Here is a 12,323-nt window from a genome sequence, read left to right as displayed (position 1 = left end):
CACTTCTAAGAAAACAACACACAAAATGCAGAGGAAGCTCAAAGCACAGCAGGAAATTGTATTCCTGCTGGAAATCCCAAGGACTGTACCTGGTAAAAGTAGCATAAGTGTCAATGAGCTGCAGTGTAGCAGGGAGGAGGTTCTTGGTTATCTCTGAGGACTTCTGGGGATCAGTTTCTGCAGCTGACTTGGAAAAGTGCTCATCTAGAGAAACCTGGATCTTGGAGATGGCAGCATCAAGGGTGTAAATGGATTGTAAACTGGGGACTTCGTGCAGCTGGAGAATGGTTGTGCAGTCGACAGCACAGAAAGAAGAGATCTGCAAACACAGAAGACAGAACAGTCAGTGCAGATCCTCCCACAGAAACAGGAGTTTGCATGTCCAGCTGCCCTCCCACAGCTCACCTGTCGAGCAAAGTATTCCTCTGCTATTTCCACGTCGTACTTCACTGAGATGCACTTGCTGGAGGTCAGTTCAATGAGAGGAGCAGCATGCTCAGCCTTCATGCCCTGCTTGATAAGGTGATCCTACAAATGCCAAAACCCAGATCCATCACACCTGAACAGTGCTCAGCAATGAACCAGTTTAGAACAGACAGGCACAAGTGCCCCCAAACAAATCCCACGTGCAGTCAGCAGCGAGGGACTGACACTGACACTGTCACTGTCACCACCCCACACCCATGGAGCTGAGGCTGCACCTTGATCCACACGACGTAGGACGGGATCTGCAGGCGGGAGGACCAGCGCAGGGTGTGCAGGAGGTCACAGTCACTCATCTCAGGGGTGTTCATGGCCAAATGGTGCATGTAGCTTCTGGAGGGAGGCAAAATCCCCAGGATCCGCCACAGGATCAGGAAGTAGTACTGAAGGGCACAGGCTTCCTAAACAGAGCAACAGTTGGAAAAATTAGTACAGAAAGATTGCAGTCTGCATCATTACAGCTAATGAAGTATCTCCTCAGGGACCCCACACTCCTGCAGATGTGCCAAATCAGATGAACACATTCTGGACTGAGTTTCTGTCATATTAAACAATAAAATATGCAACACAGGAGTGAGAAAAGAAAAAGGAAAAATTATACACTTTTCTCCTGTTCAATCATGTTCTAGCCACATCTCCTGGAATTACCATGGACTTACAGCAAGTCTGAAGCACATTATGAATTAAAGGCTCAAGAGATGTGCAGCCATCACAAACACTATGGTTAGCTATGAGATTTTTAAGTTCCTCATTACTCCAAGCACAGTCCAAAATACTCCAGTTAAATACTCTGCTTGAAAATACTACATTTGAAAACTCATTATTCCTCAACACAGGCAGCATGAGAGTCTTACCAGTGCAGTGACGTTTTTGTTCTCCCTCCTCCTGAGTGTATCAAACTGGGAGCCAGCAGCCAGTAATGAGGTGAGGGCTGCATAGAGCTCATCGTACTTTGTAGCCCTGGAGAAAAGGACCTCACATACCTGCAGGAGATGGGAAATCAGGACCCTGCTTTGCAAAGCTCTTTAAGCATTCAGAATACCCACAGCCCAAAAGCTTGCAAAATAAACTTCAGAGAGAGGTTCTGTTGGGAATGAGGATCAATGGACTGGGGATAAGGAGCAGGCAGGAGAGACAGCCCATAACCCTGGTGGCAACAAAACCCAAGGAGAACCTGGAGCAAAGTGATGAGAAAACAACTCTAATGTGTCTTTGTCTGAATCCCAAGCATTCCTGCAAGTACTAGAACAGCTCTTCACAGACTTAGCACAGTGACTGCCCTGACATCCAACTAGGGGTAAGAAGGAATCCCATGTTATCTTACATGGCCACTTTTCTCCACTTAGTGAAAGATTCCTGGTCCCTCTTTTTAATCAAGTCTTTCCTTTTTGTCTGTTTTCCCTGGCACTTGGCACACCCCCATGGCCCTCCAGAAAGTCCCTACCAGCAGCACCATACCGTGCTATCCAGACGGTTCAGATCATCCTCAGAAGCTTCTGGAGACAGGATGCAGTAGAACCTGGGCTGTGGAGCAGAGTCTGGAATGTGAGAACAAAAAATAACCTTCCAAGTGGCAGTTTAAACAGACCACATGGTGTTATATCCTCTCCTCATCCCCACAACCTTGTGCACTGTATGAGCCCTGGCAGATCCCAAGCCATGACACATTAGAGGTGCTCTAAGCTGTGGGACAGGCAGCCAAAGCTTTCCTGCTCCTACAATCCTGGCAAAATAAACACACTCTTATTTTTAATTACTTGTTGCATATTCCTAGGAGACAACAACTTTGAATTTTGTTTAATAAAACAATTCTTGCATTATTAGATGTAGTTTTACCTATTGTAACTATGGCCATTAAAAGAAGGAAAAGATGCCCAAACCAAGGCACAGAAAAGGCTCTCATTTATTTATAAAAGCAAATCTTGCAATAAAAAATTCCTTACATTTTCTTTCTTACCTGATGAACAGTGTTTGGTCCAGTTTTCTTCCACTTCTTTAAAGCCATGATAAAGTGGGACAGATGTTCGTCTGCTGCTGTCCTGGGATCCACTCACCCAGCCAATGGGTGGAGTCAGCAAATTATATTGTACCTGAATTAAAAAAAAACCAAAACCAACCCATGGCATCCTTGTCACTGAGGGGTGGGGGGAAAATATCACCCCACAGGGAAAGAAACACAACATAGAAACAGTCCTACTCAAAACACAATATTCCACTCTTCTGGGGGAAGCCCTGGACCCTCCCTGATGGTTTTTATTCTGGACTGAGCAGTTTAAATCCATGGCCAAGCTTCCACAGTTGGAAAATCCAGGCACAAAGCCCCATATTGTCCCATTAATGAGAACAGTGACAAAAACGTCCATGGTCAAACACTAAATCAAGGAAGTACAAAAGGTATTCATGAAATAAACAGCCAAATACTCGAGATTTTAAAGATATGGTGGGACAATCATCCTGTCCTTGCTAGGATTTATTAAGACACCAGTCACACCAGGAATTTACACTCCAACTGAACCAGCCATAATTAATCATTCCTTGAACTCTGAGGTTTGGTAACAACATCAAAACTGATTTACTCACAAGGGTCATGGAGGGAACACATCACATTACAGATTCCTGCTGGGTGACCAATTCCATACCCAGCTGTCAAAGCCTTACCTGCTCAAACAGGTACACGGGGGCCTTGGAATACTGGTGCAGCAGGTAGTCAAACACCAGCAGCAGCCGTGCCACAGTGAGAGGCACAGAACACTGCTGGGTCTCCATGTTTGCTGTCAGCTCCACGATGGTCTGGATACAGAGCATCATGATGGATCTGCGGCCCCTCTCCGAGAAATTGTGGAAAATGAGCAGCAGCAGCTGGAGATGCTCCACATTCAGATCTTCTGTGTCACTGGGGAGAGTCCCCTGCAAGGCGTTTTGCTTCAGGGTGCCCACAAACCTGGCAACAGGAGAGGAAGTCTGCCAAGTTTAGATCCCTCTTTAAAATCTCTTTAACTAGAAATAATTTTATTTTTCTGCTTACTGTTCTAATAGTGGCAATTTCACAAATGTTCACTACATTATGTATTGGAATGAGACTGTGTGAGCAGTAAAACCTACAGAAATGAAATCAATGGCAAATATATTTAGTGGAGAACAGGAACAATCATTCAAATGGAGAAGGGGTGACTCAAACCTGTTCATTAGAGCTTTAAACCAACTAAACCCTATCAGTGAAAGCCAGGTAATGGCAGAGGGGAGCAATCTCAGCACCATCCTATGAGGACCTATCAGAAACCTGCTGAAAAATAAGAGATCCTCCTTCCCTTTTTACAGCCAGCCTTGCTGCAATCCAGCCTCCTCCCCTCTAAGTCCTGAGTGCAGGAATCATTTCCTGGGCTCTGGGTGAAGGATTCCCCAGCACAGCAGGCTGACCCTCTACTCCCCCCAGGGATCCCAGATCAGTGAACACACTTGGAATGCTGGGGCCAGAGAATTCTCACTTGACAATAAATGAGAGAGGTAAGAGATGACTGATTTCCAGCTTTACATGAAATGATCTCACCTTTCCCAGACTTTAAGGCACTCTGGAACATCAGGATCTCCCTGGGCAGTGGCTTTATGCTGCCAAATCAGGAGGAGTCGGGACAGCACAGACAGACTTTGAGGGTGGATGTAGAGAGGCCACGGACCTTCAGAAAAAGGGGCAACTCCCAGCTGCTGGAGAAGTGTGTTCTGGAACAGAACAGGCTTGTTGGAAAGAGGCAAGTCCTGTCTGATGCTTTCATTAATTATAAGTGTGATCTGAGCATACATTGACAGTAAACAGCAGGGCTCTCAGCTCTGCTCACACAGCAATGCCTCTCCTGGCTCAGACACAGGGCAGAGCTCTGAGAGACACCCAAAGCTGGCACTTCACCACCTAAACACAACAAAGTCTCAACACCAAGGCAGAAAAGATGGCATTAATGAGTTTTTCTCATTCACTGCAATATCAGAGCAGGAGAGATTATGCAACTGTGTTCAGTATCTGTGCATCTGCAAGAACAGCCCTTTGGCTGATCACAGCAATATTTGCTTCTTTTCAAATGTAATAAAAAGGCAGATGGATGAAAAGTCCAACTGCTTTTAAAAATTAACAAACAAAAGAGTGGTTTTTAATACAGTAGAAAACAGCCCACAAGGTATAGGAGTTGAATTCAGTGATGGGTGAAGCAGATTCATAACCTCCAAGACAGGGTTAAGTCAGGGGTCAGCCCATGACTCAGCAAAGAAACCTAAAGGCTACAAAGTCAGGACATGAAAGCAAAAGGATTAAGTTGATTCTCTCCTGAGAAATTCCAAGGCCTTTTGGCATGAGTCCTGACATCAGAGCAAATCTGTAGGAATGTCTCTTGATAAACTCATGGATAGAGGCAACTCTCCAAGACAAAATACACAAACTCATTTCCTTCTCAGCTTTCATCACCTTCAAAGTCCAATGGATTAGTCTGAATTCTAAATGTTAAGTTTACACTGTGCAGGATGTTTTGTGCTGGATGACTGCAAAGGTCATTCAAATCATGGGACTCAAGATATTCCAACCTGTTTTTGCAGAATATACTCAAGGCCAAATGGAACAACCAACACACTACTCAAGGTGTGGAGAACCCATACAGAGGCATAAACAGACACCAACACTTCTTCATTTTATTTATGCATTCAATCCCAGCTCACCTGCAGGGCAGGGGACTGAAGATCTGAGGTCACCAAGGAATGGTTGAAGTGATACAGAGCAGCAGCAAACTCCTCATCTGATGTGCCTGTAAGACAGAGATCCAGAGCCCTTACTACCTTTGCTCTCCAGTACTTAAAACTTGGACTTGAAACTAAAAAAAGAGACACCCCTGGGCTATAGCAGAGCTAGGTTTGCTCCCTCACCCTTCAGGCCATCCTTGTCCACCTCCTTGATGATGCTCGCCAGCGTGGCCATGTGCTGCTCCGACAGGGACACGCTCAGGTAGTTGCGAATGAAGTTATTCCTGGAGTTCAGCATAGAAGAAGTGATAAAGTTCAAAATGTTTGAAGCTAGGCTCAAAAACTGAAAAGAAAAGAGAAACACACTATAGAAACAGCAAAAGCAGAGGGACAACATTAAACAAAAACTAAACCACCAGCAAAATGAATCAAGTCCCTTAAACCTCATCCCCCTAAAGTGGAGGAAAGGTGCACTCATAGCAATCCAACTCCCTGCACTGTGGTCTGCACCAGGACTGATTCCAGAACTCTCTGAGAAGGTTGGAGGCCTCCAACTTCTCCACTGCAGTTCTTATTTTTGTCTTTACCCAACAGAGTTGGAGCTAAAAGCATTCCATCAGCAAGTCACCCACTTGCAGCTCTGCCCCCATTTTCCCTCTCCCTCTGTAACCCAAACAGATACAATCTCCAGCCTCTGCTTCCCTGGCACCAAAACTCCTGAGACACTCCAGAGGAGAGGGAGAGGGAGAGGGAGAGGGATCCTTCTCCACAGTCACAACGCTCCCTGATTCCCCTGAGCAGTGCAGGGGAACAGCCCCTGCTGTTTCCAGCCCAGCAGTCCCTGGCAGGAGCAGGGTGCCACAGCAGCCCAGCAGTCCCTGGCAGGAGCAGGGTGCCATAGCCCAGCAGTGCCTGGCAGTGTCAGAGTGCCACAGCAGCCCAGCAGTCCCTGGCAGGAGCAGGGTGCCACAGCTGCCCAGCAGTGCCTGGCAGGAGCAGGGTGCCATAGCCCAGCAGTGCCTGGCAGTGTCAGAGTGCCACAGCAGCCCAGCAGTCCCTGGCAGGAGCAGGGTGCCACAGCTGCCCAGCAGTCCCTGACAGGAGCAGGGTGCCACAGCAGCCCAGCAGTGCCTGGCAGTGTCAGAGTGTCACAGCAGCCCAGCAGTGCCTGGCAGGAGCAGGGTGCCACAGCAGCCCAGCAGTCCCTGACAGGAGCAGGGTGCCACAGCAGCCCAGCAGTGCCTGGCAGTGTCAGGGTGCCACAGCAGCCCAGCAGTGCCTGGCAGGAGCAGGGTGCCACAGCAGCCCAGCAGTGCCAGGCAGGAGCAGGGTGCCACAGCAGCCCAGCAGTGCCTGGCAGTGTCAGAGTGCCACAGCAGCCCAGCAGTGCCTGGCAGGAGCAGGCTGCCACAGCAGCCCAGCAGTGTCAGGGTGCCACAGCAGCCCAGCAGTGCCTGGCAGGAGCAGGGTGCCACAGCAGCCCAGCAGTGCCTGGCAGGAGCAGGGTGCCACAGCAGCCCAGCAGTGCCTGGCAGGAGCAGGGTGCCACAGCAGCCCAGCAGTGCCTGGCAGGAGCAGGGTGCCACAGCAGCCCAGCAGTGTCAGGGTGCCACAGCAGCCCAGCAGTCCCTGGCAGGAGCAGGGTGCCACAGCAGCCCAGCAGTGCCTCTCCCAGCCCCTCTCCCAGCCCCCCCAGCCCAGCTCTGGCCGTACCAGCTCGGGGTCCTTGCGGCTGGCCAAGATGTTCCCGTTCTCCCCAGCACTCTGCTTGTTGGGGCTCTTCACCCTTGGTGAGCTCTCCAGAGGAGGGGGTGGAGGGGGTGGTGGTGGGGCCACTTTCTCCTTGCTGGGAGAGATTGTCTCTTCAAACCATTGTCCCAGGATTGGCTCACTGTCATCATCTAGCACACAGGGCAGGAACAACAAACCCATACTGTTAAAAGCAAACACCTCACAAAATTACCCAGCCTGAGAAAGGCCTAAAACAGGATTTCACTGAGCAGCCTTAAGGTGTCTGCTAGCTTCATTTCTTCTGTCCAAATCACAAAGCAAAGCCCTTTCACAGAGGTCCAGCAGGAATTTACACAATGAAATTATTTCCACTCTCCTCTTAAGCAAATACTGTCAAATCCCAGCCACTCAGGCTTCAGTTTACACAAAAGAGTGCAGTCAGCACTACTCCTGCCACACAGACCTTACAAACTGCTCTGTATTCGCAGTGTTACAAGTCATAGTCAAGAGAAGGCAACAGCACAGTAGCCAGGTTTCCATCAAATGTGAAAAGCAGTGTAAAATCCTGAGCTGCTGCAAACTCTCCTACCTTGGCTGCTGTCCTCCTCAGTGCTGCTGAAATCATCCTCATAGTAAGTGTTGGAGTCAGTGGAGGCACTGGCATCGCTGCTCATGGAGCCCTTCCTCTGGCGCTGTAGGACACAGGCCTAAAGAACAGCACAACCAGGAAAATTCTGGGATTATAAAATACAGTCATTTGAAAATAAGAGTAACTTCCTCATGCCTTTTAATTGTCTTCTAGTAAATTTGTCTCAACCAGTTTATTAACAGTTTTTCAAGGTTTACGTTGTACTAAAAAATACACAGCATGGTTGAAAATAAACAATCTACACCAAGCTCGTAAGCAACACTTGAAGTAACAGTTCCAATACAAAATCATCTGTTACCACTGCAGCCTTTTCATCTTCCCACTAAAATCACAAGTACCACTGAACTTACAAAAAAGTGCATTTCCATTAGCACAAGTTTGTCAAATTTACATTTCTGAAAAGAGGAAAGAGAAAGGCCCTGGCTGACAACCTTTGAAAGAAGAATTGTATGTTCTCAGCACAGCCCCAGTTTGTTAAGTGCTGACCATCTGGAGTGGCTCAGCTCCAGAAGTTCTCTAGCTGTGTGCCAGTTCCTACCTTTCTGTAGGAAGTGGAGAGCAGAGTCAGCAGCAGATTAGTGAGTGGCACAGAGTCTATGAGCCGCTGGATCCTCTGGATGGACGTGCTCTGAGCCATGATATCCAGCACTGCTGGAGGGCCATCGCTCTCCCAGCCCTGGGGGACAGAATTTCAAATTGAATTGAAAGAAAATTCCAGGAGAATTCCAAGTGTGCATCAGTGGAGAAGGCAGAATGTCTCAGGACATTGTCTGTGCTACCTGCATACCTTGTGCAACGCCTCCACCTGCAGATCTTGGAAAAGAGATGACAGCAATTTGATGGCATGATTTGCCAGCACCACTGACAGCACCCCAAACCCTTGATGCCTGCAGCAACAGAAAGGACAGAATATCATTTCAGGGGGAAAATAATAAACAAATAAATATTCAATAAAGTGACTGCTTTGCTAAACTGGAGACAACAACTTCTCTTCTTTCCAAGATTCGGGACTTGAATTGCAAATAGAGATAAAATTTCACAAGACCAACAAGACCCTGCAGAAGCTGCTTGCTGGGGCTGGTCAGACCCCTGGCCAGTGCTCCCTGCAGGGGTGTCACATACCCTTTCCCAGGTCCCAGCTTGGGAGACCCCACGCCCTCCTTAGTGCGAGCAATGATGTCTCTGACGCGAAGAGCAGCCAAGGGATCCTTCTCCTTCCCCTTATCAGCCAAGGCCGTAGGGCTGAGGTTCAAGATGAGGAAGAGGCTGTTCAGCAAACACCAAGCCCCGAGCAGCTGGAAGTTCTGATAATGCTATCGTGCCCAAAGTCGTGGGGAAGCGGGGAGAAAAAAGCACCAAAAAGACAAAACACCATCAATCCAAATGCCAAAGGACACCGTGCAAAAAGGGTGAAAAGGGTACTGAGATGGAAATCTTACCTCCCCCCCTGCACGGCGTGAATTGCTGATGGCTTGTCCAATCATTTCATAGATTTCAAGCTACAAATAAAGCCAAAACCATAGTAAGGCACCCCACCAGACAGCAACAAAAATAAAAACTCCAAATGCAATTATATCCCTTTAACTCCTTTACCAGCAATGGCTATATCCCAAAATCATAGCTGTGTATTGCAATGCAAATAAACACAAATTCTGTGCTCTTCACTTGCTGAGAAGGAAAGCAATGAACACCCTGTGGTTTACTTACACATTTCTGTACAATAGTAGCAGCATCATTTTCATAATCTTCTTCTTTGGAGCTCGTTGACCCGGTTCGTACCTGCTGGGTGCTGCCCACGTGCAGGATGGCCATGCAGGTGGCCACACTCACACCTCAGGGAAAACAAGTGCAGGGGACATTCTTAGGAAGAGCCAGTCTTGGGACAAAATGCTCCTATTTAGCACATTAAGACATGCATTGAACACGTCCATCAACTTGATGGAGCTGGGAATGCTCAGTATTACAGCAAAAGATTAAAAAATCTTTAGTACCCTCCAAAGAGTGAAGTTTTCCCCTACAGAAACACATGGGAGCAGTTAAAGGAGGTAATGTTTTACCATGTAATTCAATACCATTTTTAAGACAATCTTTAGACTTGAGTGCCACAGTTCCTTAAAGTCTCCCCCATACCAATTAAACACTCAGGATTCTGGTGTGCTTAAACCACTCCTGGGAAACAAGGCTGATTTGGAGCTATGACAAATTAAGCTGAAGCCTAAAGTAAAAATGTATTATGCTCTGAATATAATAAGAAAGAGCAGAAATTACAGGCTGTTAAGAAAATGTTGAGTCAGTCTTTCTTAGATACTGACAGGAACAGTCATTCTTTCAGTCATTTCTTAGATACTGACAGGAACAGTGGCAGAACATATCAGTAACAGCTTCAATATTAACCCGATGATCACACTGCGCTGCAGAGCTTCAAATTCATGAGAAATAAAGGCTTCTTGTGGGCTGAGCCTCAAACACGCAGGTCACAAAGCACAGCCAAAAGCTCCAAAAAACTACTGGAGATCCACTCACCTGCATAGAGACAGCTAAGAGCAAGAACAGTCACATCCTGAAGACGCGTGGGCGTCAGGGGCTCCAGCACGGGCAGGGACAGTGTATCCAGAGCCATGGTGACATCGATCACCAGCGAGTGGAACCTGCGGGCAGGACACGGGCTGAGCCCTGGGCAGACACAGGGAGCTCCCCCTGGCACCAGGGGACACCCCAGGCAGGTGGCACTGACCCGTTGCGCACGGCCGTGGCGTCGGCCACGGTGGCCGGCATGATGAAGAAGGAGTTGGCGGACACGGCGTCCTGGAAGCGGTTGATGTAGCGCAGGAAGTAGGGCAGGTTCAGGCACACGCGCAGCAGCTTCTCGGAGCCACCTGCCAAGCACAGCAGCGGGGCTGTGTCACTGCTTCAGGCAGCCCTAAGGGCCCTCAGTCATTGACTTAATTGCTCTTGGTGGTGAGGAAATGCCATCGGAGGTGAGGAACAGGATAAAGAGTGCTTTACAACAGCTGCTGCTGCTGAAGTTTGCAGCCCACACTTGGGGGTCACCAACCTCTATGTCCACGTTACAGGACACACCAGGTGCAGCTGGTGGGACTTGATGACCCAAAGATCTCTTCCAACACTAACAATCCTGTGATTCTAATCCACATCTACTCAACAATCCATCCCATGAGGTATTTCATACTGTCCACCTAATTTACCCCTCCAAACACAAGTACACTGAGCTCATCTCTGCAATAAAAACTCCATTCCAGCCACAACCTCCCTTGGTGATTGACCAGGCAACTCAGGGAACCCTTTAGGTCACAGAGTTTATTCCCACTCAGAGCTGTGAGATGTAACACTGGAGAGACACTTTTCCAGTCCTTTTTTGACCCCAAGCTAGAAAGCTGATTCTCACCAAGCTCTTGCAGGCTGGCCACATTCTGAGCAATGAATATGCTCTTGGTCTTTGTTGCAGAGGTTTGATCTGTGGCAGCTTGATCCTCGCTCTCTCCTTCCACCTAAAGCAAGGACATACTAAATGTATTATGGAAGCACTAAAAATACACAGTATTTCTCTAAGTAAGTAATCTTAATTTCTCTAAGTATTTCTCTAAGTCTCTGATACAGATCAAGGTGTATCAGCAGCACAACTCCTAACAGCCATGGATGTCACTGAATGCTGCATTCCATGAGGAAACAAATCCAGTATTGCCAATGCAGCACAAACAGTATTTGGTTGTTTGCCACTTATCCCATGCAAGCAGGATTTATGTACTTAAAGAAGGTTCTCTTTACACCTGTATTGAAAAGTACCACTTAGAGCCCTCTGTCCTTCCCTGCACTGCATCAATAATGTTGAAACTCAGACTGTTTCTGTTTTAGAGGTTTTTTACCTGTGTCTCTGTTGTGATTGATGGTGATGATGAGACTCTGGGGTTAAAGACTGATGTCAATTGGTTGAGGAAGTTCATCTGCACTTCCTTCTGTCTCAGCTCTGGGCTCACTGGGGAGGCCAATTCCTTCTGGTCCTCAACTGCAGGGAAAACAACAACCCCCATTTCAGAGAGCAAATCTCAGATTTTCTGGGCCTAACTCCAGTGCTGCAGTGAAACACACACAGCTGAAGCCCCTCCCTACCATCAGAGAGGGTTTTGACAGTCTGAGGCAGCTTAGCTGATTTCATCATTGCTGTGAAGGTGATGATTTCTGTGCGGTCCAGGCGGCTGCAGCCCGTGCACAGCCCCTTGATCAGCAGAATGAGGTGTTTCTACAGAAAACAGAGACATCAAGTACCATTTAAACTCTCTTAATTCCAATCCCTCCTCCATATCGTTTACTCTAAGCAGATGGATTAAGAGTAATGCAACTTCAGCTGGTGAGGCCACTGCAACAGCCCTGAGCCACTGTGATCTCCCCCAAGGATGGAGACACATCCCTGACTGCAGGTAATCCAGGTCACTGACACTGCCTGTGCTTCCCATGGAAAACACCTGGAAAAGCTCTCTCTGCTGTGACACACGACATTACAGGAACACTCCTCACTGACCTTCCCTCTTTCAAATATATTTAAGCTTTCCCACAAGATAGAAATACAAGCAGGGAAGAAAACATCTTTAAAAACTCAACAGATAGCTGTGACCCAGGCTGTTGCACAAAACCAAACCAGAGTGCAGGAAACAAACTGAATTAACCAAGGCTTCAGGTCACCTTTATTTCGAGTTGTGAGCGAGCTTTGATTCTGACTATAGAA

The 12,323-nt window shown here is 47.7% G+C and overlaps 1 protein-coding gene across 6 annotated transcripts in view; it reads right to left on the bottom strand.

Annotated features, from left to right (window-relative positions):
* UBR4 (ubiquitin protein ligase E3 component n-recognin 4) overlaps nt 1-12,323 on the bottom strand; it is a 94,416-nt gene that overhangs the window by 76,257 nt on the left and 5,836 nt on the right. For all 6 annotated transcript variants that reach the window (XM_077190368.1, XM_077190369.1, XM_054647799.2 and 3 more), the window contains exons 4-25: nt 11,711-11,840; nt 11,467-11,606; nt 10,989-11,091; nt 10,317-10,458; nt 10,106-10,230; nt 9,290-9,414; nt 9,022-9,081; nt 8,705-8,895; nt 8,370-8,469; nt 8,121-8,258; nt 7,523-7,640; nt 6,916-7,103; nt 5,386-5,545; nt 5,182-5,267; nt 4,031-4,200; nt 3,142-3,424; nt 2,441-2,573; nt 1,942-2,021; nt 1,338-1,466; nt 702-884; nt 406-528; nt 90-319 (exon numbers count right to left, since the gene is read on the bottom strand). In XM_077190368.1, coding sequence (XP_077046483.1) covers nt 90-319; nt 406-528; nt 702-884; nt 1,338-1,466; nt 1,942-2,021; nt 2,441-2,573; nt 3,142-3,424; nt 4,031-4,200; nt 5,182-5,267; nt 5,386-5,545; nt 6,916-7,103; nt 7,523-7,640; nt 8,121-8,258; nt 8,370-8,469; nt 8,705-8,895; nt 9,022-9,081; nt 9,290-9,414; nt 10,106-10,230; nt 10,317-10,458; nt 10,989-11,091; nt 11,467-11,606; nt 11,711-11,840 — 3,137 coding nt within the window. The remainder of the gene's footprint in view (nt 1-89; nt 320-405; nt 529-701; nt 885-1,337; nt 1,467-1,941; nt 2,022-2,440; nt 2,574-3,141; nt 3,425-4,030; nt 4,201-5,181; nt 5,268-5,385; nt 5,546-6,915; nt 7,104-7,522; nt 7,641-8,120; nt 8,259-8,369; nt 8,470-8,704; nt 8,896-9,021; nt 9,082-9,289; nt 9,415-10,105; nt 10,231-10,316; nt 10,459-10,988; nt 11,092-11,466; nt 11,607-11,710; nt 11,841-12,323) is intronic.

Source organism: Agelaius phoeniceus, chromosome 24 (genome assembly GCF_051311805.1).
Source record: "Agelaius phoeniceus isolate bAgePho1 chromosome 24, bAgePho1.hap1, whole genome shotgun sequence".
NCBI lineage: Eukaryota > Metazoa > Chordata > Aves > Passeriformes > Icteridae > Agelaius > Agelaius phoeniceus.
Note: the sequence above shows the minus strand (reverse complement) of the source record. Positions and strands in the feature narration are given on the sequence as shown.